Raw genomic sequence first — 26,558 nt, 5'->3', positions numbered from 1 at the left:
TCAGGGCTGTTATGGGCTTAGACTTCAGATGCCAATTTCAGACGTGACATCGAGCTTGTGTGTGTGTGTGTGTGTGTGTGTGTCTGTGTGTGATGTGGTCTGCGAATAATTCATCAGCTTGCGAATGTAACGCGCCGTCTTGTCAGGCCGCTGCAGCCCTTTGCTGTGGGCGAGGTCGGTGATACCTGCTGCATTATGCATGTCAGGTAATCAGCCGTCGAACGGACTGTGGCGGCGTAATAACTGCGCTGCCGTCTGACTGTGTTGTGGAGTTGCAGAGCTCCGCGAGGAACACTGCGCGCCTTTGTTTCCCCGACGCCCACGTCCCGACGCTGGCGCATTCTGCCGGACTCCTGATAACCTGGACTCTACAACAGACCCTGAAAGCCACGGTGACTCGTGATGCCACGTTCAGCAGTGGGCAGGTGTCTTCAGAGTGATGCAGAGTCACTGAAAGTCTGCTAACGTCGCTTTCGTCTCGTGCATATGGTGGGGGTACTTACTGCTGCGTCGGGGATAAAACCACACTTGATGAGCTAGAGAGTTTCTCCCGTTTCCCACTGTCCTCAACATGGTCATATTAGAGAAGACCAAAGTGACCAAAGTGACCGCTTAGCGTCACTCTGTAGCTGTTTGCTAACTTACTTAAAAAAGTAAAAATGCTAAAGTACAGGAAATGTAGCTTTAAGCTAAAGTTCTTCCAGTGCTCAACAGTAGCTCTGCGCCACCGCGCTGCCTCCGTCCTATATGTCGTTCTGAATCCCTTGTTGTGCAACTCGGCTGCCAACATTTCTGTGGCTCATGCGGAGTCTCTGGCTGGAAAAACTGCTGCAGTGGGTAACTCAATCAGGCGGAGGCGGGGCCGAGGGTCTGCCCAAGTCTCGCCCACGCACCGCGGGCGGGGGCGGGGCTCCTGCTGCATCCTGCACCGTCACCACTTTCTTCCGAATCACTCGGCCATCTTCATAAAAACGGGCCGAGGTCTTTACGGACGTAGAATTTGAACGCAAGTTGTTGCTTTCCTTGCCAAGCCGTCTGCTGTGTGTGTGCGTGTGTGTGTGTTTGCTTTGCGTGGTGCCCACTCATTGGCTGCGGTCCCGAGCTAGCTCGGTCAACGCTGGCTCAGCCACAGTGGCGGCTCTCAGCAGATGGCTTCATGAAATGGAGCTGCGTTATAATAATAATAATAATGATAATAACAATATTAATAATAGCTCTGCTGCTGATGCCTCTTTTTAATGGGCCTGTTTCACTGTTTGGAGGCATTTATTCAGTAAAAGTGATTTGTTTCCTGGATTTGAGAGAGAAAACAATGCGGCAGGCAGTTGGAAGAGCTGCAGACGTTCTCTCTGCTGGAGCTGCAGGTAATCTCGGTGTTCTGGGCTAAACGAAGCTCAGCTTTGCTCAGCGAACGCACCTCTTCTTCCAATTAAGCCGATATGTTGGACACACACTCCCCGTCGGCTTTAACCTCGGCTCCACCAGAACACTTTGGAGCTGTTTCCTTCTCCGGCAGCGGAGTGTTTCACTGCAGCGATTATTCTGCTCACGGCTCCCCGGTTTGAGGATCTAAAGCTCCCGACTTCACCTTAAAGTCATTAAATGGCTGCGAACGCCGCTGACCAACGTTTCATGTCTTTATGAGCTAAACATTGGTTTAGTGTGCCCCGCAGACGTTCACATTTAGCAGGCATAAAATGGCTAATGGCCGACGAATGGCTTTCATTTGCATCTTGGAAACAAGCGCACTAATCCAAGACAAATTAGCGGAGAGAGTAAAATCCAGCCTTCCTCTCCGCTTTTCTTCTCCTGTCCTCCTGGGGTCTGGGATGCAGTGCAATCTTTCCCCTGTTTCGTAACCGCAGCGGGGATGTTAATGATGGAAGAAGCTATCTAAAGCAGTTCATGTCATTTTCTGAAAAGTTTGCCCTGGTTGTCTGGATGTCAGGGGCTTGTTTTGTTTTTCATTGTTTTTTTGTTATTTCTGCCCTGACGGACCTGTTTTTCCATCTTGCTGGGAAGGTTGTTGAAGCCGATGCCACGTTCTTGGCAGGGGCAGCCGCCGCCTGCGTCGGTAGGGGGCCTGGGGTGGCCTCCCGCAGAGGGGAATGTTCGCTGTTTCCACCTCCAACAACAGCGACAGTGTTGAACAAATTGCAGTCACCTCCGGGGTCGCCACCGTGAAACGTTTATCTGCAGTGTTTGGATTAGGAGTTGTCACCTGGGGCCTGTTTCACAAGCGGGTTTTCTGGAATCCCAGAGGTTGCCACGGAAACGTTGGAAATCTGGGGTTTCCCGTTTCACAGAGTGAGGTACGATCACACCCGAGAAATGGGAGTGACTCTCGCTAAGAGTGTTTTGGAGTTGTTGTATTGTGTGTTTGATGGGGGCACCTGCACCCTTCACCTGCAGTGTACCTACTCATGTGACTACAGGGATTTTGGCAACAAAAACCGTCCCTTTAATCCAACAGTTTGTATATTATTGAATATATATATATACTTATTATTAATTTTATTGGGTTTTTTTTCTCAAATAAATCATTATGACAAAAAATACAGTCAACAGATCATTACAGTGGTGAACTTGTGGCAGGATATACAGTATACATGTACATACAGATGATATAAACACCCATAAGAAGGAAGGTCAATGTCATTATATTCAAGTCACAATGTTCAAAAAAAGAACAATATGTCCTGCACGTATCAGTCCAAAGAGTAATAGCAGTAGAACAAATGGTATTACGGGATATATATGAATACCAGATATAAAAATTCAGCCTTATATGGTTGATGTTGGTGGTGTGAATAAATAATGGTTTGCATGTGAGTTTTTTGGGTGCCTTGAAAATCCAAGCCATTGCAAAGGTGATTTATTTTTTTCTTCCTTTGGTTGCTCAAAATAGAATCCAACATGAGTCATTCCTGTATACAAAATAGCGTGGTTCTGTGTTTTGGAGAGAAAGTAGAGAGAAAGTCTGTTTAATCTGTGAAAGTTCAGTTTGGTGGTTGCGCTGCTGCTCCCTCTGGAGATTAGCTGTCAGTGAACAAAAGCTTCATTAGGAAACGAGGTGAGTCTCGGCCCTGCCAGCGCTGCCCTCTGCATTCAAGGGGACACCTGAAATGCAACGTTTATTCACTTCTTACCCAGTTAATTATGGCGTCGGCCTCGGGTTCGGTTGTGCTCGGAGTCATCAGAGTTGACTTGAGTCGAGAGCCGACTTTTAGAAAGGCTCAAAGGTGAACACTTGAGATCCAGCCCGTGTTTCACCGTAGTCCACAGCTTTTATTTGAATGAGTTTGAGTACATTTTGTGAAAGTGTTGCATTATAAAATGTATTATTTCTAATTTAGCCCCAGGTTTGGCACTTCTTGTGCCATAGCATGGGGGCATCTGTATCACATATCAGCTGCCTGTAAGAAATAAAGGTCTGCAGTGGAAGTACTTTACACTTGATCTTCTGCAATCACTACTCTGCTACAGGATCTTCAGGGATCTACAGCCTCTACAAAAAAATGTGTTACTTTCTGCTCACTTGCACGCCATCGTCTCCAGTCAACTGCAATTAAATTCCATGCAAGAGGACCCAGTGGTGGGTGAAAGGGCTCTCCCTATATTATTAAAGAGCAATAGCATAAAAACACTAAACTACATGAAAAAAGCAAGCATTTGAGTGATGGCCGTGACTGAATTATCTTGACTTATCTGCTTTTATCTCTGATCTGAATTATTTTGTGGCCCGAGAACAAATTATTAACACACAAGACCTTTTTGTCTGCGTGGAACCAAGTAGAATTGCTTTTTGATAAAGGCTTTATTGAAAAAGTTTCTCCGTAATGGTCTGAGGCCGGCAGCTGAGGCGGCGGTGACGTAGGCCCAGTGCCGAGGAAGTGCACGGCGGGGCCTCAGTAATGCACTTTTCATTAGGACTGTGCTCAGAGAGCCATTTGCATTGGAAATGTGTGCCGTCTTTTGATGCTGTGATTAGACTCGCAGTTTTAAATGAAAAAGAGCACGGATGGAGTTCACGCTCATGAGTGCGTCGGCTGTATTCAGGCTTTGTCCATTACGCAGAAAAATTGCAGCCTTCCTTCGTCATCGCTGCGTCATTATGGAAATCAACAGTGGCACAGTAATCGGGGGCTGATGTTCCCATGATGCCTCGGGACCCGGGTGAGCGGTTTGGACACGAGACCAACTCGGAACCCCAGATAAATTTTAGTTTAATGTTTCAGGACAGTGTTTCACGTTCTGTCAGTCTTCATATTTGATTGAAGATTTACCATTAGTTTGCTTTGAGCTTGTAATTTAATACAAGTGGACCCGGAAGAGCCTTATTATTATGAAGTTGTTCTGCTGGGAAACGGGACGGAGACACTGTGATGAACTGACCACTGGAGACCAGTGACGAGGTGGACGTTTAGCCCCGCCCCCCGGATTTCTAGCGGCCAAACTCTGTCAGGTCTATTGTGAGTCTCGCTTGGGGGTAAAGGACTCACTTTGTTGCAACAGGCTACACCTTGACCGTCTTGCTTGTCTGCATCCTGCGCAGCAGTACCTCCTGGCTTGTCCAGATCTCCAGCAGTTGTTTCACAGCAGAGCTTCAACGCACACGTTAGAAGCTCTGATCTGCTTCCCAAAATCCTTCATTGAGTTTTCAGCCATGGAATCGAGCTTGTGTCAGTGAGTGTGCCAGCGTATCGGAGCATCAACACCTTCTCCCCTCTCGTTCCCACAGCCGTCCCGTTCCCCCCCAGCCACCGGCTGACGGCCAAGGAGGTCTTTGACAGCGATGGGAAGCCCAAGGTGGACGTGCTGAAGGGCCACCTGACCAAGGAGGGCCGCGTGGAGGAGGCGGTGGCGCTGCGGCTCATCGCCGAGGGCGCTGCCATTTTGCGCTCGGAGAAGAACCTGCTGGACATCGACGCTCCTGTGACAGGTGAGGCTCTTCATGACAAGGTGGCTTTCATGGCTTTCAGCCTCTCATCTGCAACCTTTAAATATAAATACATGTGTGTGTGTGTATATTTATATGTATATATGTATATGTGTGTGTGTATATATACATATATGTATATATGTATATATATGTATATATATATATATATGTATACACACACACATATGTATATATGTATATACATATATATATACATATGTGTGTGTGTGTGTGTGTGTGTGTGTGTGTGTGTGTGTGTGTGTGTGTACATATATATATATTTACAACTTCGGCAAATAATATACATATATACATGCAAAATATTGCAGGCTCTGCTGTCAGGTTGGTGGCACTTCTGAAACAATATGATGCCCAGTGCAGAGAAAACTCCACGTAATTAGAGTGCATTAAGGGGAAAACACAGATGGCACAGTTTGGGCTTGATGCAGGCAGACGCACTGATTGGCACACACACACACTTGCAGGGCGGCTGGTGCGTCTCCTTCCTGGTCAAACGCTCGTGTTCCTCCATTAGACTTTGTGATGAGGCGTCTTTGATGTGGTCGCAATCAGAGGCAGCAAACCCACTCACAGCATCTATGGCAACCGTCCATTTTCCTCCATTATTCTCAAATTACCGGCTGGGGGAGGCCCCGCCCCCTCCCGCTCTCCTTCGGCAGGGGCGACTCTTACTTACACAAATGAATTCATCGAGCGGTCTGAAATGAAATTGGGATTCTGCTGGGCGAAGATCTCGTCTAGCTGTTAAAAAACGAGCGACGCCTCAGGAGGGGAATTGTCTGCAGGGCCTGCTGCTCTCTGCGTCCCTCGGTTCACTCGCCTGCCTGGCACGCAGGACAGGAACTCTGCCGGCATTCGCTGTCATTTAAACTCTAACTCTAGCAAAGTCCTCTGTAGCTTTAGTAAGCCCCTCTGACTTCCTAGTCATTGGACGCAACTTTACGTCACATCACAATTATATTTGCAACAATATTGAAGCAGTTTTCTGAGTCGGTAGAAAAAGCAACAAAGACCTGATCAACACGCTTCCTGTTGCCAATGTTATCATTATCAAATGGAAAAAAGAAGAAATATTTAAAAACAAACAGATTTCATAGAGCCGTTTATCTACCGGAAAGGCTTTAAAAAAAAATCTCTTATTTCTTTTCGGCTCTCCTGGTGAACAATTCTAGAAAATAATATTGTCGTTGTGTGTTTCTTGGAAAATGAAGGAACGGCCCTGCGCCTGCCTGGACTGTAGAGGGTGCCCAGGTGAGAGATTAATCCATCTAATACAGGAAACAGTTTCGTTCTCAGGCTGTCTTGGCGTCATAATAATGGCCCACAGGTTTTTTTCCTCAACCAGCAGTTTTCCTGCTGCTTTCCTGTAAATTAGAACTCAGAGCGGCGCTGCCCGTGCACGTCTCCACTGTGGGACTGGCTCAATGCGACAGCGTGTTGTGTTTAGGGGCGACTGCGTGAATTAAGTGGCTGCTTAAAAGCGAAGGCGACGGTGGGCGCAGGTACGGGAGGCACCGCTCCCACTCACCCGTTTCCTGCTTGCTGAAGGAAAATGGGCAGAAATCGGCCATAGTGGAGGGAAAAAAAACATTTTCTGATGGTTCGCCACAAATAATTGACTGAATGGGAAACACAGGGAGCTGCGGCAGGGCTAAAATGAGAGCGAGGGCGGCCACCGCACTGGCTGTTAAGGCTCCCACTAACTGCACCATTTTTGCACTCTTGTGCCATCATTGCACGTCACACCCTCCAACATGGATCCTCATAACCTTTGATGAGACATCAAGTTTGAGGGCAAACTCGGCGTGCTTATTTCGCAGAGAGAGTTAGAGGTCTTAGATTTTCCTGTCTAGAAAGAGCAGGTTTTATTTTATTTTATTTTGCAACTTTATTCACCTCTAAAAAATGTCAGAGGCCTTTGTGCCTCTGGAGAAAACCTTTAAAAAGTATTTTTTATGCCAAGTATTATATTATTAATATAATATTACATTTTGTGTTCTTCTAACAGCAATCTGAGGAGGGTTCCCCCCAAAAAACAAAAGAATGAAATGATTTCTGGTGCTACCTAGCGCTTAGCTAACCCTGCAAACTAGCTGTGCTGCGCTAGCTCCAGCTGAGTGTGGGCTCAGACAGTCTGGCTCAATGAATGAATGAATGAATGAATGAATGAACAAATGAAACATTCCATGTTAAAAGCTAGAGGGCCAAACCAAGTCAGATTTGGTGATTTAAAAAGAAAAAGAAATCATATTGTTCAGACCAAAAGAAGATCACTTTAAACCAGAAACATGCCAACAGCTACGGACTGGACTGTTGCTGTCAGACCAGGCAGCTTCCCGCTCTCACACACACACGCACATGCACACCTCTGTCTCAACCCGCCTCCCACTCACTTGTCCTTCTCATGGTGGTCTCATCCTGCCCTGCAACACCCCCGCCTCCCACACATACACACACAACAGACATCAAACCCAGTGGGTAAATATTTAGCGTACACGCGGTGGGAGTGCCGAGGCAGAGCGGCTCCCTCTTCCTCTTCCTCCTCCTCCTCCTCCTCCTGCCTTTACATGGCTACTTCCTGGTTTGGGACAGATGGCAGGTGGAGGGTTTTCATTAAGATTGGAGTTTGGGGAGTGGGGGGTTTGGTCCAATCGCCAAGCAACCCTGCCAGCATATATTCATGTGTATATGTATACAAAAAGAAAAACAAACACACAAAGGGAGTCAAACTAACCAGCCTGAACTCATCCTAACCACCACCACTTCACTCAGTCTTCATTCTGACGAGCGCGTCCTCCGTGTCGCCGCCTCGCCTGTGGAATTTCCTGTGTACACGCCGGCAAAGGGCCCTGGGAGACCTGCAGGAGAGCGGCAGCTTTACGAGTGGTGCGTGAAGTGTGTTTGCCCTGCGCAGCGTCGCCGGGCCGGTAAAGAAAAAAAGCAAAACCCAGTGTCGGCCGCTTGCATAACAGTCTCGCCCCCACACACCCCACCCCCTCCCCCGATGCGGCCGGCCGGCCGAGTGGAGCTCACAGGTGAAGCGCAGGTGGAGGCTGAAGGGGAGGAGCAAACATTGCTGGTTTGGGCCGGGCTGAAATTACTCAAGTGTCAAAGCAATGAGGGACATCATACATCACACAACATATCCTAGTATACACAACGTCTAAACATGATGATGATGATGATGATGATGATGATGATGATGGCGGTGATTGAGGTTTATTTTGAATAGAGAAAAAATAAAATGAAAATTAAAGAAATACGACAACAAATGATAATAAAGTTATCCATGTTCAAAAAGGAGTAGGAGGAAGTCAAACCTTAATCCCACCCCTTTCACCTCCACTAATGATTTAGCCCTACCCACCCCTACATACCAGGGTGGGTAGGCAATATGACCAAATTTCCTGATATAGCTCATTTTATATCCAGATGCGATATAACATCACGATATAGCACATTTTTGGTAAATTCAATTAATTAACACACTAAATATGGTATTTTTAAGGTTATATAAATAAAAAGAAGTATTAAATACATTTACTACAATCAAGCCAATATTATTTTTTCATGAACATAGTATTGTTGTGTATGATTGACATTTTCTGGAACTGTGTCTAAAAGAGCTTTTAGATATAAACATTTTGATTTTGTCTATTAATTAATATTTTATTTTGCCTATCAAAGCAGCTTTTGTACTGCATGCGCTGTGTAAGTTCAGCCACAGATTACTCCAACATGCTACAGTGAAACAAGTTGAAAATCACCTCAGAGGTAGTTGAGGACATGTAGAACAATACTCTGGTGGAGTTTGCAGAAAACACTTTGATTTTGTTTTTTAAATAAAAAAATAACTGCTCGTACGCTTTACTGTCAGAGGCGTTAAACGCGCACTCCATTTTTCAAGTGTAGATAGCGCGACTGAGCCTTTCCGAAGCGCAGCTGGCGTGAACGCAGTGCTGCACGCTAAGAAAGGGAATGGCGGGGGAATGATACGTGCTTTCATGTCAGTCTCCAAAATACCGGAAAAGTCGCCATGGGGAGTTGGAAAGTCGCCAGACTTAGCGAGAAAGTCAGCAAGTTGGCAACACCGCAGCCTTGTTTTACTGCCGTAAAGCGTATTTTGCAACGCCGCGATATAAACAATAGATCTTCATGTATGTCTGTCAGGCTTCATGATAGACATTTTCTATCGTCCAGATAATATATATCTTCATAGCGCCCAGCCATAGGGGTGGGCAAACTTTTTGACTGGTGGGCCACAGTGGGTTCTAAAATGTGACAGAGGGGCTGGAGCTGCAGCAGATGGACGGCGTGTTTTGCTGACCCACCTCATAAGGAGAAAAAAAAATAGATCATGGCAAATGTAGAAAACTTATGCTTGAATGTCTATTGAAAATAAAACAAAAGCATTCCATCATATATAACATGTCAATCCAACTTCCCCAATATTGTTCCCACTAACAGTAAAATCCATTATTATAATAATAGCAATGTCAATAATCACTATAATACAACAACAAAATTGAATAATAAAAACAATTGTACAATGTACATCTACCGTGTAAATACATTGGCATCATGATAAAAGGACAATGAGATATTAACAACACCCTCTTTCAAAAGGAGTCAAACGGACAGAACATAACGGCGTGCCATTGTCTCTCTGAGCGTGATGTGCTGGTCGGCCAGGCACGATACCGGCCTTCGCTGTCCACTCTGGACCCAAACACCAGTGGGAGTCCAGCAGCTGTAGTGCTGTGCGTGGGTTCTAAAGCCCTGGCGTTGTGTAACGCCCGCCGCCCACCCCCCCGCCCCCAGGCGAGATGACTTCAGCTGGAGATGGACAGAGCCTATCACGTCCTCCCACCTGCCTCTCAGACGCCAACTCTGCTTCTTTTAAGCTGGCCGTGATGGGGTGGTGGGCGCTGGGTGGGTGATTGGCTGATTGGCTGAAAAAGGCAACATGTTGCCTTTCAGACGAAGGTGAAGCCCCCCCCCCCCCACCCCCATTGTTGCTGAGTGCTGCTGGGTTTCTGCACGATAAACAGCAGCGGCGGCGTTGCCCCTGGCGATGATCACCAGGTCCACATCAGGTCAGCAGCAGCAGCAGCAGCAGCAGCAGCAGCAGCAGCAGCAGCAGCAGCAGCTTGGAGTCGCTCACCGCACCAACTGTCGACTGCTCTCAACAAAGGGGAAAAAAACAGAGAGCGTCTTTCTTGCATCGCAGTAACCGGCTGAATCGTGTTTTGTAATCTTTCATCCTTTCTGAAATTGGCCGAAGTGACGAGCTGAGAAGAGACGTCCGGACACGGAAGGAGAAAACTTTCGCCTTTGTTGTGGAGACAAACGTGGGATGTGTTGGCACCGCAACTTTACTGAAACAGACGCTTGGCTTGTTTTCTTCCCTCGTAGACCAACTGGAGTCTCTAAAAAACAAAACTCCTGTAAATGAGTCCAAACCATCTGGACTCTTTATGAATAAAGTGATGGTGTCACCGAGACAACGGCAGACGCATTAAAACTGGAATATGAACGGTGTTAGACCAAACACACACACACACACACACACACACACACACACACACACGCGCGCGCGCGCACACACACAAACACAGCAGCCCCCCCCGGTGTGTTGACAGGGGACGTCTTCGGAGAGCGGACGCTACAATCAGCGGGCCCCTCTGCTGACGGCAGGCCTGTGTGTGTGTGTGTGTGTGTGTGTGGGTGTGTGTGTGGGTGTGTGTGTGGGTGTGGGTGTGTGTGTGTGTGTGGATGTTAAACGGAGGCGCACCGTGGACTTAATGGAAGTCGGAGGCTGGAAGGGAGCTGACGACGGCGGCAAGGCAGCGTCTCAGGAGGCTTGTAACTGGAGATAATTGCTCCCTGGCTCCTGTCCTCCCGCTCCCGCTAATTGGCGCGCGCTCTCTCTCTCTCTATCTATCGCTCTCGCTCTCTCTTTCTCTCGCCGAGCCTTTTTCTTTTTTTCTTCTCGTCGCTCGGCGTTGTGATTCCTGCCTCTGGATGCAGCTCATAAAGCGACAAACGGCCTCGTGAACAGAAATTGGGCGTCCTTATCAGGTTAGATTGGAATCTAAACTCCCCGGCAGTATTTAATTAGCCCGGTGTTGCGGGAAGAACAGATGAAGTCCGGCTCTTTGACATCGACACGGACAGAGCGGAGCAATGCCGACCCGCCTGCCTGCCTGCCTGCCTGTCTGCCTGCCTGCCTGTCTGTCTGCGCCCAGTGACCGTCTCTTTATTGTAGCTCGCACATGAGTGTTTAGCTTTTGCGCCGAGTACTGCAGCTAAACAGTGCTTTCGCATTTCTTGACGCAAGACCGTAGTGCGTGTGATGTCATAGACGCATCACCATGTATGTTTGGTAGGTTTATTTACACATTTAATAGGAAAGAAATGAGAAGACCTTGAATGACTCTCTTGTGGGACCATCTTTGTTTTCATGAAGTAGCCTGGTGCTCCAGAAATACACCAACTGAATACATATTTTGTTTTGTAATATTTCATGGAATTTGTTGTTGTTTTTTTTTTTTTTTTAAATCAAAGAATTTTAAGGCGTTATACCTCTCAGACTTAGCCTAGCCTTCACTATGTTGAGCATTGCTGTTGACACACACAGTTGAAATCATCGGTGGGAGGATTTATTTTTTTCTATCTGGTTTTTAGTTAATGCTTGGGCTACAACAAGAAACGGGGGAATTTCATAGTGGTTGCTGCTATATGCTATATGCTAACGCGCCACAGTTCCAGCACCTTCCTGCCAGGCTTAGCTAAACTCGCTAAACTCCCGACTGCAACTCGTGAAGCGCCTCTTCTTCAAGTGGATGATAAAACCCAGTTTGCACTCATCATAGATGGGGGAAGCACCCAGCTCGCACCGGGACGCAGAGCAGCGCTGAAGGGATCCATCGACAGGGCAGTTAGCACGTCCAGGTGAAGCTAACACCCTCCCAGCCCGTCGCTGACGTGTGGCTTTTTGATTTGATTGACCCGGCCGGCTCAGCAGCGACTCTTCGACGGCCTCTCGCCCTCCCTGCCCCCCTGGGGGGAGCTCGGATGTCAGGGATTGATCGGCTAACCGGTCAGGAACTCCCCCGACGGTGTTTAACAGCCGCCTGCTGCTGGCGTCTGTGCGGGAGCGAGATGACAGCGGATTGAATTAACATGGGCGACGCGTGGCGGCGACGGTGACTCCCGGAGAGCCTGTTCCTGCCATTTAGCCACCTCGTAATGGCTGCAGATGGCCAGGTTTGTCTTGTTAGCTAAATGGGCGCAGCTGAAAGCTCTTTTATCCCCCCCGACGCGGCGTAATTGGCAAAAGATGGTTTTGCTTGAATTAGAAGCTGACAGACGAGACGAGATGAGTCCTGCAGTCCGTCGATCAGACTTCAGCTCGGTGTTGCAGGAGGGGAGAAAATAAGGCGCGCTTCTGTTCGTAAGGTCGCCAGAGTGGGCTCGTCGAAGCACCTGCAGCCTTCAGACCTTCCTGTCCAGAACAACATTCTACTGGCAGCGTCCTTCACCAGCCCCAGTAAACTGGCCCGTGATTCGCCCGCGAAAATGTGTCGGGAGAAAGATGACAACCTTTGTTAAACTCCTGTCATGTTGGAAAACATGACATTGTCACCAAGCACCAGGTCTTATACTTGTGACTCCTGTGTACGTGCGTGCGTGTGCGTGCGTGTGCGTGTGCGTGTGTGTGTGTGTGTGTGTGTGTGTGTTTGCAATCACTTGTATTTTCTCCAGTTTTCTCTAATGGCCATAAGGACCTCAGCTTGCCTAAATTTCCCCGGGGATGTATTTATCAGTTACACAGTCACATGTCTATCGAGTCCCAAGTGGCCACTCTGGATGACTTCATCCTGTGTCATTGCCCTTTCTGTGGAAATGCTTGAGTATGAACAATATCACCGTGAGAAGGTAAGAACACACACAGTCCGTGTTTTTACGGTGAACCCTGACCTCTAAAAGTGAAAATGAATCTTATTTACACTTCAGCGGACGTTGACGACACTGCAGGCACCCAGAAGCGACAGGAGCCTGTTTAGTTTACTTTCATTACCGCTCTTTCATTCAGCTCCAAATGAGCGTTTGAAGTCGTATGTTTTCAGTAAACAGATTGCCAGATGGCAGGTCACCGTGTGTGTGTGTGTGTGTGAGTGTGTGTGTGTGTGTGTGTGTGTGTGTGAGTGTATCAGATGGAAACTCTGGAGATGAGCGTCGACGGAGCGTCCCCACGATTCCATCAGATGTTTCAGAGTGGCAAAGACTGATCTGTGTGTGTGTGTGTGTGTGTGTGTGTGTGTGTGTGTCTTCCAGTGTGCGGCGACATCCACGGCCAGTTCTTCGACCTCATGAAGCTGTTTGAAGTGGGCGGCTCGCCGGCGTCCACGCGCTACCTGTTCCTGGGGGACTACGTGGACAGAGGCTACTTCAGTATCGAAGTGAGTGCTGCCTCTTCCTGTTTCCCATCCGCGCCGCTAATTAAGTGAGCTGCCCTAACGACCGTGGCAGCGCTTTTTAAAAAAAAGATGGATTTATTTGTATTATTAATGGCTGTCTGTGAGCGAGGACTGAGCCCAGCTCAGGCGCCGGCCCGTTAATGGGCTCGTGCGCAGAGTTTGCATGCAGCGAACGCCACGCAGCACAGGGAGAGGACTTATTTTTCATTTAATTTGATTATTTCTCTAAACGTGAAGCATTATTTCATCATTGCTTTGGAATTTACACTGTGTTTTTCTTGTTGTCTTCCGCCACCTTGATCAATAATACATACCTTAATGGAGTGTGCGGTGCTGCGCCTGTGATGATTCTTCGCCTGCCAGACGTCCACGGATTGTAGCGCATGAATGTTTGATCGCAGGCTCAGCGGCGCGCTGCTCTGCTCTCCCGCCTGTGAAGCCGACACAGCGCCCTGTTAGACCACGCTTCTTGTTTCATGGTGACGAGCTCTCTCTTCTCCCTCTGCTTCCAGTGTGTGCTCTACTTGTGGGCCTTAAAGATCCTCTACCCCAGAACGCTGTTTCTGCTGCGTGGGAACCATGAATGTAGACACTTAACAGAGTATTTCACCTTTAAGCAGGAATGTAAGTAGCACTCTCTTTTCAAAAAGCTTTTTGTGTTGACGGTGTTTTTTTTTGCCTCTGTTTCATCGCGTGCAAGACAGTGAAATGGAATGGAGTTTAATTGCAAGCTGAATGAGACAGCAGGAACCTGAGCTGTTCCTGGGCTGTGAGTTCAAACTTTTCTGGAGTTGAGATCACAGAGTTCTGAGCTCCGCTTTAGGTGGCAGTTTGGTCCCTGCCAGATGGCCGCCGCAGTTAGAAGGCCAGTTTTCATCCAGTCAAAGCCAACGCAACCCTGATCTAGCAGTGTTTTTGGCTATCTTACTGCACAAAACCACCATGGTCAGGTTGAAACACACCATGTTTAACGGCCAGTAAGCGATTTTCATCACGGTCCTGTATGTGAAGTCCTGGTGATGTTATTTAATCTGGGGCAACGCATCACATCATACAACCTCTCCGTTCATTTCCTACATTTTCTCTCACCTTGTATGCAAAGCCGGTCCGGCTGCGTCCGCATGTTGTTGCACGCGAGTCTCTGCATCCTGCCTCCCCCTGATAAAGAAACAACCGCGCATTGTTTTGAAAACAAGGTGGCAGAAAGTGGAACAAGACGACTTGCACAGCGACCCAATGAAATGAGCTGAAATGACTTGAGCTAATGTTAGCATGTCCAGTTATTTCACTTGACATTCACTGGCTTGGGGCATCATTTGCGACATATTCAACCCTTTCCTTGCTCGTCGGCAGGTGTTGGTTGCTTCTCGTATGAGACTAGAGAGGGGGCGGAGCCATGGAGATAAGACAGGCGCAAGGAGACGGTGCTCAGCCGCGCTCTCTAGCGGTGATAAATCGCTTAAAGCCGCTTTAAATCACATTCAGGACAATAAAAACTTTTTATATATACTTTTTACTAATTATTTTTCATTTTTTTCGATGGGTTCCTTTCCTGTGCTTTAACAAGTGATAATCACTTAAAGTCCTGGTGGTGGCTGAATGTGATGTTTTGCCCCGGCTGTGCAGCTCCTCTCTCTGACTTCCCTTTTGTAAAACTTTCTATTTAAGCCGAGTCCAACCCGTCTGTTTGCGTCCGTTGGTCTCTGAAAAGCCATTTGTTTCCAGTCCAGTCCGGCCTTCACGGTGCCCTCCGGCCCCGTAAAGGCTTCAGTCTTTTTTCTTTTTTTTCCTTGATGTTTACACATGTCAGAACTATTTCTGTTGGCCTGGGGACGGAGTTTAGGAGGGGCTGGGGACGGCCAGCACTAAAGTTTCAGAAAGTGCGTTTCAGGAAGTTTTTTTTGGCACCTCGCAGAAGCTCCCCGCCCCTCGGCCCTGCACGCCGGCCCAACCTTGTTGTTTGACTTGGCGCGCTCTCCTTCTCACCCCCCATGACAGGTAGAATTAAGTATTCAGAGCGGGTGTATGACGCATGTATGGACGCCTTCGACTGCCTTCCCCTGGCTGCACTTATGAACCAGCAGTTCCTGTGTGTACACGGAGGACTGTCACCTGAAATCACAAACTTGGACGACATCAGGAAAGTATGTGTGTGCCTCTAATTTCACCTCCTCTGACTCACTTATAAAAACACCACCGGCAACTTTCTGTTGCGCCGTTTTATCAACGTGAACAATGACTTTATTTACGAGCCATAAAGCGATCATTCCTGATACGATGCTCCGGATTGTAAAGGCTGTGAAAATGACCCTTTCACACACAGATTGGACTTTCACACCGATGCAGTTCTCCCAGATGGATTTTACAGCCGCAATCAGAGGGCTCGGAATATGGAAGTCGCTCCATTTGAAGTGTCCGTCGTGCTACCAGCCCAGTAGTCCCCTCAGCCAGAATGTAAAGGCGTTTATTGCCACGGAGAACTTTCTAAAATTAGCACGAGAGCTTTGAAATGTCAACAGCGATGAGTCTCGTCTGTCTTAAGCGGAATGGAAAATCCCCTCGGCCAGGATGTTGCTGGGAGTTGGGATGGAGTTATTGTGTGTCACTGTTGTGTTGTGTTTTGGTTTATTTTCTGTTTGAAGCCGGGCTGACGAGAACTTTCCAACCTTTCCCCTCCGCAGTTAGATAGATTCAAGGAGCCGCCAGCGTACGGACCCATGTGTGACCTGCTGTGGTCCGACCCGCTGGAAGACTTTGGTAACGAGAAGAGTCAAGAGCATTTCACACACAACACGGTGCGAGGATGCTCCTACTTCTACAGGTGAGATCAGCATTTACAGTGAGAATTGTCTCCAGCCAGTCGGCAAACTTAGCTAGAAATCAGAAAAGTCCGTCCATTTCTTTTCTGTTTGCTACATCATGCCATCCTAGTTCTGCAAATATGCCCTTAGTGATGTCACAGAGGTCAATGGTACCTCTCCCAGCTTCGTGGCAACAGGTGTGGGCCTCACCCCTCCAGACCTCCTCGTTTTTTCTCCAAGTTTTGGTCTTTCTGCAGCAGCCTGCAAACAGAGGGCTAAATAAGCTGTTTCAGTTTTTGTTTTTTTGTTTTTTATAATCAGCCTTCCCTGCTCCACTTGAGCTCAGGATAAAAAAAATGAAGTTGTAAAAAATACTCAGGATATATGGGACCTTGAAACTGTCTCATCTCGTTGACGTCACCGTCAGCAGCGGAAGGAAATCAGAAGGTCTGAACGTCTGTCAACTCAGTCATTGAAAGATAAGTTCTCAATCAATGAAAATTGATTCCAATCACAAGGAAATGATCTGATGGCACCCAGTGCAGGTTTAGATGAGACATGTTTGGGACTGAGCCCGATGAGAGGCGGGGCTTCAATGTGCTTCAAACCACGTCTTGTGCAAGGGCGAAAGACGCATTGTTCATATTTGCATTGTTGCTTTATTATTATTATTATTTTTTATTTTATTATTATTATTATTATCATTATTATTATCATTATTATTATCATCTACCTAACGTGTCTTTCGACCCAAATTTGACCCCTTTAACCTTATTCGGTTTTGACAAAATTCGGCAAGCAGGTCAGCAAAGATCTACGCGTTCCTCTCTTCGAGACCTACATTCATACACTCTGACTTTCGGTCCACAACATACCAGAAGGAATCAGCAATTTTTTAGAAAAATGTGTGGATTGTGTGCAATTCTAAAAGTGACTAAAAGCATGTACAGTGTGAGATAGACAGATAGATAGATAGACAGATAGACAGATAGATAGATAGATAGATAGATAGAAAAGCATCAGACAGAAAATGACAAGAGTATCCACATCAGGTCCCAGTGTGGTTCACAGCCCTGGCAGAAGACACTCCTGAGTGGTTGCGGTCAGCTGGCCCTATCAGAGAGCAGCGTTTCTAGAAATCACAATATCTCTAACTGAGCTCACGGACGTGCGCGCGCACACACACACATGCGTTTTGCAGCATGCTGGTCTGTCAACACGACAGGTGTTTGCTAACGACTGACTTTATGGTCTTTTAATGTCCGGAGTTTGATAACCGGCCTCGCCGCCGCCGCCGCGTCTGGTCATGTGACCCTCTGGGCGTGTCCACCTCTCGGTGATGCGGCACAACATCCACTCGGGTTTCTTCTGGAACATCTGTAGCTACTCTCCATCCTTTTGTCCCCAATGCGGTGGACCTTTTTTCCCCTCCTGTTTGGTCCAGATTCCTCCGTAAGTTGCGTTTCCCATCAGTGGTCGACTCACTAAGTGGCATCTCGGCAGCACTGGCAGGATTTACTGGGTGCTCGAAGCCAAACTGGGGGAGTGATGAGAGGGAGTCGCCTCTTTAAAAAGCCTCCTTGTTGCTTCTGTCTTGCAGCAAACCCCATAATAACCACTGCCCCCCCACCCCCACCCTCATACCCCTCCCTCTCCCTCCTCCCCACCAGCACCGCAGGCACTCATAACACTTTTACGAACGCGATCCAGCCATGAAATTGTTTTGAACGCGGCTGCTTCCATCCTCGCCGACTCCCAACATCCTTCATCGTTTTGGCCTGCGGCCGTTTGCCCTCCCCTTGTTTTTTTTTTTTGGCACGTCTTTTTTATCTCTGTCTGTTTTGCCTCGTCACAGCAGCCTCCGACTCCGGCCCCAGCGTCACTCCGGTGCGTTGGGCTTGCTGGGGATGAAGTCATCTCCAGCCGCGTCTCCTCCGCGTCGTCCCGAGGAGCTCGTTAACATCTGCCTCCCGCTGTCGGACAGATGGGCGACGCCTGCGGAACGTAAACTGCCAAAAGAACAAACTGGGCTGCAATGCATCTCGCCTCCCAGATGGCGCAAAAAAAGTACATCTGCCGCCGGGGAAGCCGAGCGCGGGACGTCGAGCATCCGTGTCCTCGGCTCCTCCTTTACATTTTTCATTTTTTCATCTGTCCTCCTCCTCCTCCTCCACCTCCCCCTCCTCTTCCTCGCGTCCCTCCCAGCAGATGTTTGTCGAGGTTGTTTTGACGTCCACGTCGTCTCCTGCCCGCTCCCATCGTCCGTGTCCTCTAATGATGTATTCATCAATTTATCTTCGCTCAGCTGACGTCGTGAAGGTGGCGCGGCGTCCTCATTGTTTCCGCGGCCGTCCAGACGAGCCGCCGATCGCCTCAGTCGGTTTTCAAGTTGCACTGTCCGGCTCCTCCACTTTGCGTGCTGTCCCAGTTGAAATGAGGGTCAGTCGGGACGAGGTGTTGCAGCCCTGATAATCTACCTGGTCTCAGCCTTTCCACTCAGGTCTGTGGAAGAGCAAGAGGTGCTGCAAAGGTTGGAAACTCATTTTATGATGCATCAAAGGTTTAGTGTGTAATATTTGGAGGTTTTCAAGAAGAAACGGCCACAGCAAGTGGTGAACTACGGTGGTCTGCGAGCACAAACCTGGATACCTGCATTATTCATAGCGTACCCTAATTACGAAACATGCTGTCAGGCAGACTGGATTGTCCACACTGGGCTTCCTTAGAAATTTTGCAGTCCAGGAAAACCAAATTACCTTCATTGGCCTGCTAGTATACACTATCTTTGTATTTATGGGCAGTATATTAAGCTTTTACCAATGTAAAAACTATAAATCCGGACAAATTTTACACACTGGACCTTTAACTGGCCTGGGAGGTGTGTGCTGACTCACGCAGGAAGAACGAGTCGTCCCCATCATCAGGGCCGGTCCACCAAATGCAACTGAGCCGTTTAAAATGTCTCCAGTATTATCCGTGCTGACGAGGTGCTTAAATCTCCTGAATATGAAGCTTTTGGCTTGAGATGTTTTTTTGAAATTTGGCCTTCATATGTAATAATCAAACACAAGGCAGATGCTGCAGCAAGTCACTTTTATCTTTATGGTCTCAAACCGAATTTGCAAAAATTTCCTTTACAGCCCACAGGGGAGCATTTCCGCCCTCTGCCATTTAACACACTATTTGGAACGAGCCTTTAAAATCTTGGTAACTGCAGAGGAGGCGGGACTCCCAGTCCAGGACGAATCGGTACATTTGTACTCCAGCAGTTTTGGGTTTTTTTGCCAGGTGGCATCTGCAGCATCCAACCTTCAGTTGCCGTGGTGACCCGGAGGATCCGGAGCGGCCGAGCCGACAGCTGGCGGCGCCGTGAGGCAGACCGAGTAGTCGTTTGTATTAAGAGCACAGTTTGAGCGAGTTGGGGGTCGTCCTGCGTTTGTTTGTTTGTTTGTTTGGCAGTGTGTTTGGCAGTGTGTTCGCCAGAGAGACAGAAACAAACCTCTCGCCGACTGGGTCGGAGTCTTAAACGTAAAGTTTTGGTTTTGATTGCCGCACGTGGGCGGGCGTCCTTGATTGTTTTTGCTGTGAGCTCTGCAGAGGCGTCGGGTCGGGATTGCAGATCTTCATACCGCCGTTTTTTTCAAACGAGAACAAACGGAGGCAGGAAGACGTTTTCAGTGTTTTGAACACACAAATAGTTTCACAGTCCAAAATCTCAACTTCAAACCCTCCCTCTCTCTGTTCATGTTTTGTTCATTTTCCATGAAATTCCAATCAACTTTCATTCAAGCTCCCTTTTGACGCTGCCGAACACCTCCCCCACGTTCCATTCAACGTGTCGCTCATTCACCGGGGCGTCACTGGCGTTATGCAACAGACACCCCACCATTCAACCAAACCCAACACCCAGCAGGCCATTTCATCTGTTGGCGCTGCCGAGAAGCCACTCTGCCATGGAATCCCCGAGAAACGGAAAGGGAAAGGAGGCATTTTTTCCAGTGGAAGCCGGCGGATGAGGAACGCCGGGTCACAGGGTGGAAAAGTCACCAGTGTAGTTTGACAGTTCGCCAGCAAGGTCTCTGGTTTCTCAGCTCAAAAATCCGCTCGGCATTCCTCTGCAGGAATGCTTCTGCTGTGAGTCACGGGTCCCTAGTTTTCTTGTGTTCCACTCTTAGATAAACAGCATCACACCCACTCCTCACGCTGGCAGGGAGCCTGATTGAAGGTTGGACATGAGGGAGAAATGTCATGAACATTGTCTCGTCTTGGACGTGGGCATGGGGAGCTCAAAGGGAAAAAAGGTTAGGAACCAGCGCTCTCACGCCTAACTGTGTATGTTAGTTGAAGGTACAAGATGTGCAATGAACTTAGCTAGCAGGTTTTTCAACCATTGTAGCATCGCTGCTAAAACAATTGCTAAACAGAGTCCGTTTGTTTCAAAAGACCATGTGTGGAGGAGGAACAGCTCTGCGCACTCATGCGATTTCAGTCTGCTGTTTGCGATGCAATGCTGTGGAGTTTACACTGTTCTTTCCCCGGCAGTAGGCTGTGATAGACAGGCTTTTGTCAACACCGTGCACAGCCTCTACTCAGCTCTTTTGATCGAACACGTTGGCCGCTGTGTTTTACTATTATTGTCTTTGAAATGCACACTCTTACAAGCGAAAGCTTCTGTTTGTCTTTGTTTCTACCTTTCGTTCATTTTATTTTTCAAGTCCCTTTTTTTTTTGGATAAACCTTTGCAAAACCTTTTAGCTTTGCACTGGCCCGCCCAGTAATACAACTACTGTCTTTGTAACTTTGGTTGACTTCGACTTCAGAGGAACATGGTGTGTTTTGAGTTGAAGCATTGACCAAGTTATCGAGGAATTTACCTCCCCTGGTGTTCATTAAGACTTGTAATGAAACTCATAAGGAAGTCTGCTCCTGGTTTTCAAATGATAACAAGTTTGTTTTTCATCAAATCACATCAAACTTTCAGATATTTAAAATGCAACACAAAGTGCTTCTCAAGATAGTATAGAATACAACTGTTGAAAACCCATCCCCTACAGTATCAACACACACATACAGTTGCAGACTCACGCGGCTCAATCCGAACCAGTCACTCCACCACCGGCGTCTTCCTCTCTCTCCCCTTTATCGCCTTTCGCTCTTCCAAATATGGTCGAGTGGTGCAGGTGGAGGAGGCCGCAGGTGAGGGGGAGGAGACACGGCTAAAACACACGGACCCACCGCACTGGGGCCATGACAATACCAAAGCCAATGTTCAGGTTTCCTTCCCTTTTAGCCTTGGAGCACTTTTAGCAATAACTCACCCTCTGCTGTCATTGTGAGGCCGATCGATAAGCACTGTTACTTTATGCCGACCGACCTCTGCTGCTCTATCTCTCTCACTCACTCTCTCTCTGTCTCTCTCGCTCTCTCTCGCTCCCACTCCTCAACCAGTGGCTGAACCCAGTGTTTTTGTCTCTCTGTCTTTCTCTTCGCAGCTACCCCGCTGTCTGTGACTTTCTACAACACAATAACTTATTATCTGTCATCCGGGCCCACGAAGCGCAGGATGCTGGGTAAGTGAATTGGCTTTTTTTTTCGCGTTTCGATCGCAGGGAAAAAGGCACCCAACCTCAGAGATCAGCTCTGAATTATTTTTATTTATTTATTTATTTATTTTTTTGAGTTGGCGAACGCACCTGGAGGAGCTGTGGCTGCCATTAGGGAACGGTTTGTTCTCGCCGGGCCTGATTACATCTGCAACAGCTTGGCTCGCTGTCGGCCCGAGCGCCAACAAAAGACACTTGAAAAATGAAATGTGGAGAGAGGGAGAGAGAGAGCGAGAGAGAGAGAGAGAGGCAGAGTGAGGCAGGCAGCCAGGCAGGTAGGTGGGTGGGTGGCCGATGCTGATCTCCCTCAAACAGAGAGGAGGGAGTCTCACTTGTTTACCATTGCACTCCCACGCACTGCAGCCCCATGGGGGAGACAAACGTGTCCCGGAGGAGGTCGCTGCCCCGAGATGCCTCCTCGTAATGTTTGCATTTTTCAGAAACTCGACTAACAGCAGTTGGGGGGTGGGGTGGGAGTTGGAGTGGGAGCTCATTTGAGAGAAGCCGTAAAAATCCGGAGGCTCGGTTGCAGCGGCGGCTCAATAAAAAAAAATAATAATTGTCTTTCCTCATTTCTTTTCTCCGGCGACAGATATCGCATGTACAGAAAGAGTCAGACCACCGGCTTCCCGTCTCTCATCACCATCTTCTCAGCACCAAACTACCTGGATGTCTACAACAACAAAGGTAAACGTCCACCCACCAGTCAGGACTGTTCGGTTTATGTGTTTGTATGTCTCTGAGAATTTGAAGCTCAGATGTGATAAATCTTGCTCCGGGCCTAATCTGGTGGGGTTTGAGATCAATACAGTTGTGGAAAAAAGTTTTCAGCTCAACTCTTTTGTGTGTGTGTGTGTGTGTTTAAAAAGGTTTGGCGTGGACAAATTTAAATGATTTTGTTGTTTATTGTTATTGAGACAAAATCGGAAAACAAAATTCTTAAAGTTATTGTACTCTGGTGTGTTTCCAGAGACGGCTTCTCGCTGAATCATCCAGTTCTGAGCTGGACAGAACAGTGCACATGCAGCATGAGGGTAAATGGTAGTGACTGCGCTGAAATAAACTGCACTTTGGAGACTGAGACCAAATGAATGAGGTGTCCAAAAACTCTTTTCCACGGCTGTAATTTAGAAAGTGGTGGGATGCCTTAAAGTCAGTCAAGCCACCAAGCAATGTTAAGAACGTGTACCATTAATAAAACATGCAAATAAAAAATTGGCTTTGATTAATAAGTATGAGGTATTTCTATTGGAGTCCAAACATCTTTTGCATATTTTTAGCCACTTGAACGTCGTGTCGTCTCCTGTCGGGCGTTCAAATCCCACAGTGCAGCCTCGTGGACTATTAAATATCGCAAAGCCTCCCGCTAATGTGGCTCCCTGCTCCCTGCACAGCGAGGAGGGCTGAGGAGCAGCGAAGCGCTTTGCCTCCTCGTTTATTATTAGCAGCCCATTTGTTCCGTGCCAGCCAGTCTTCCAGGCCCACAGTCAACACGGCCCAACACAACAGGGCACAAACAAACAAAAAAGTGACGCCAGCCGCTCCTGTTTTTTTTTTTTTTTTTTTCAGCTTCTGCTGCCAGCCGCAGAAACCCCTCCAAAATATTCTCCGCAGCCCCCCCATTGTCACTACTACTATAGTTACCGGTCAGACTGAACGCCCCCCCAAACCCTTCCGAGCAGTGGCGGTGACTGGTAACGCAGCACGAATGGGGTTTCTTTCGGGAAACGCACGCGTTTTGCTGATTTTTTTGCCTGTTTTTTTTTTTTTTTTTTTTAATCTCTGGCGTCACTGATGGTGCTGTTGCCAGTCAGACTTGTTTTCCAAACGCATCTCATTCGCGATCGATCTCTGGTTTGAGACTCAAGTGTGAGAGAAGAGGGAGCGGGAGGTGGGGGGGGAGTCATCTGTCGGTTGGAAACATCAGTGTCAGGTTTCAGTTTCTGCGGCATCCAGATTGGCTTCACACCAGCCGGTCCCTTTGTTGGCTCCACCGGGCCAGCAGCCGTCGCTGTCCAGCGACAAGTGAGGAGCTGGTGTGTTGGCCCGCGCTGCTAGATGTCGCCTCCGCCGTCTTTTCAAAAATGTGTTGTCTTTAAAGGTAAAAAAAAACAAAAACTTTTAATCTGAGCGTTTATTCTGCCACACTGACTTTCGTCTCTGACTCAAGAGCGCTCAACTAGAACCTACAGCTCCGGTGCACAGCTGCAGGTTTACATGGATATTTGACTGTTGAGCCAAAATAGAACAGAAGTTTAGTTAAGGCAGTGGCGGGCCAGGCATTTCAGGCCGAGGCCGTCAGTGACGTCATATTTAGTCCACCCTAAATGAATACACCTCATAATATCCTCAATATGACACAATGGCTCGAGAGTCCATACAGAATCACAGTTGCACATTGCATCACCTTCCTACAGGTGACCTGGTCGAGCAAAACTTCAGTTTCAAGGGCATAACTCCCAATTTAGAGGTGGAAACTGAGGCTACTGATACTGTCAAAACGTACAAGTCAAAACTACACTCTGTGAGCTTAAACTGTGCGTTGTTGTCGATTCGTACGAGACCAACGTGACGCTAACGAGACAAACTATTGAATTATTATGTTATTAAACAATTGAACATGTTGGCAACTAAATCTTAATGTCCTCCCTCAGCCGTTGGGTTCGTCGTGGTGGCAATGGTCACATGGTGGAGTTCAGTCTTAAAGGTCCTCGGTGTTTACCCAATAAAGACACACGTACGTGTGAAGTCAGATCAGCTCGCTGGTTTTGGCATCGTAGACTCGAGATCTGATTGGCTATCGCAACCAGCTGAGGTCTATTCACTTACAGCGGACATGAGAGTGGAATGTCAATTTTGAAGGCCTCAGTCAGATTTCATAGAACCTGACAACACAAGCTAGCTGAAACATGACTGGATAAGAACTCTACCGTAATGTACAACAGTGAAAGCAGCGCAACCAAGTGGATCTTCTATGATGTGGAGAGAACAGACTATGAAAAATAACTTTATTTTCGTATTTATGGGAAAATGTACTTTTCTGAGTATTTTTAGCCCAGCAGAGACGGACTAGCACCGCCCGCCTGACGGCCCACCATTGAGTTAACGACACTGTGACCTGGAGCTGCTGGACGGTCCTGCTCCAGCAGTCTCCGCCCACACGAGGCTGAAGTGATGATGCAGCGCCATCGCTCCCTGTAAGCAACCACGTGGGCGGAGCCGGAGCCCCTCCCACCCCCACACCCACCCCATGATGAATCGGCCTCGTGGCTGCAGCCCACTGAGCGTGTGCGTGATTGATGGCTGATCGAGTGGCTGCATAAATCTTAAAGGGAGACGTCACCAGCGGGTGCTTCGGCTATAAACTGAGAAATAGAAGAAGGAAAAAAAGAACAATCGGGGGTCCGCACCAGCACTGTATTTTCCCTGGCGTCACACAGGAAGTGTCAGGCACTGCCCGACTGCCCATCGCCATCCCGAGCACCGCCCACCCCCGCAGAGCCTTCGCTCAAATAAAAAACACATCTGCGGCGGTGATTTAGCACTTTTTCTAGCCCCAGGGAGCTGCAGCGGAGGGAAGGAGCGAGTGGGCTGCAGTTTGGCAGCAGTGCATTTAGGAAATTGGCTCTGCGGTTTTTTTTGTATTAATGGAATGTTTTTGTGCTGCATCATTATGGAGTGGTCCCCGAAGCCAGCAGCGCGATTCTAATGGTGCCGAGACGAGCAGCGAACAAAGCAAAGTGGTTGAGACCGCTGCCGCCGCAGCTAATCTTTTAACTTCGCTCCAGAGATGATGGGCAAGGAGCGTTTTGGGATGGATCCGTCTCCTAGCCGTTAAACCTCACGGAAAACGAAGGAGCCAAGCGGGAAACAGTGGTTATGTCTGAAAGTTGACATTTAAAAAAAGAAAGAAATTAGAAGCGGAGGGACTGAGAGGCCGGGAAATCGTGACTTTGGTTTCGATACAGATTGAGGTGGAGGCAAAGCGTTTCCTACCTGCGGTCGTGTTCTGGGTGGTGAGTGGTGGAGGTGGGCGGCTGGATGTGGACGGAGGAAACACGGTGGCATTCTGCATCACTGCAGAGCAGAGAGGAAGCAGTGGGGCAGCGGCAACGACGCGCAGTGGATTTATACCCTCTCCAACTCTGCAAAACCCCATCCTGAACTCATCCTCATCCATTAGCACTGATCCAGCAAGAGTCAAAACTTAAAAAAAAAAAAAAAAAAAAACTCTGCAAACTCCAGTGAGAGTCTTTCCTAAAACAAAAACCCCAAACAATAAAAACCTAACCCATTTCTCAGTTCATCACATATTTGACAACCACGGGTCGTGGCAGAGTCTGTGGGAGACAGCTGAGTTACAGCTGAAAGTCATGTTGCAATAGGATCATTTTGAATCCTCAACACACATAAAAAAAAACTAAACCTTTGAGTAGACCCAGCATCGTCTTACTGAGCTGCTGCTTCACCTGTCACCTGCCATGTCGTCACCTGTAAACTTGTCAAACTACACACTGATTTTTAAAGCATATTCATGCTGCAGAAGCCTGTTAGCTTGGAAGCTAACTTAAATATCTACCAATTTCTTATTGTCGCATCTCCTGCATTCTGGGTAGCTGGAGGTGTTGGAGCCTGTGGCATTACACCCTGGATAAGTTGGCAATTTATCCTTCACACTCACAATCACTCCAACAGACAATTTAGAGTT

At 47.9% G+C, this 26,558-nt stretch overlaps 1 protein-coding gene across 4 annotated transcripts in view; it reads left to right on the top strand.

The window, feature by feature from the left end:
- Positions 1-26,558, top strand: part of LOC142894164 (protein phosphatase 3 catalytic subunit alpha) — a 56,525-nt gene that overhangs the window by 15,333 nt on the left and 14,634 nt on the right. For all 4 annotated transcript variants that reach the window (XM_076035357.1, XM_076035358.1, XM_076035359.1 and 1 more), the window contains exons 2-8: positions 4,742-4,942; positions 13,304-13,428; positions 13,959-14,070; positions 15,445-15,590; positions 16,128-16,267; positions 21,740-21,817; positions 22,443-22,537. In XM_076035357.1, coding sequence (XP_075891472.1) covers positions 4,742-4,942; positions 13,304-13,428; positions 13,959-14,070; positions 15,445-15,590; positions 16,128-16,267; positions 21,740-21,817; positions 22,443-22,537 — 897 coding nt within the window. The remainder of the gene's footprint in view (positions 1-4,741; positions 4,943-13,303; positions 13,429-13,958; positions 14,071-15,444; positions 15,591-16,127; positions 16,268-21,739; positions 21,818-22,442; positions 22,538-26,558) is intronic.

The sequence above is a fragment of the Nelusetta ayraudi genome, unplaced genomic scaffold, assembly GCF_046127955.1.
Source record: "Nelusetta ayraudi isolate G7.1 ecotype Tasmania unplaced genomic scaffold, CSIRO-AGI_Nayr_v1 ptg000042l, whole genome shotgun sequence".
NCBI lineage: Eukaryota > Metazoa > Chordata > Actinopteri > Tetraodontiformes > Monacanthidae > Nelusetta > Nelusetta ayraudi.
This window is presented reverse-complemented; position numbering and strand designations above follow the sequence as displayed.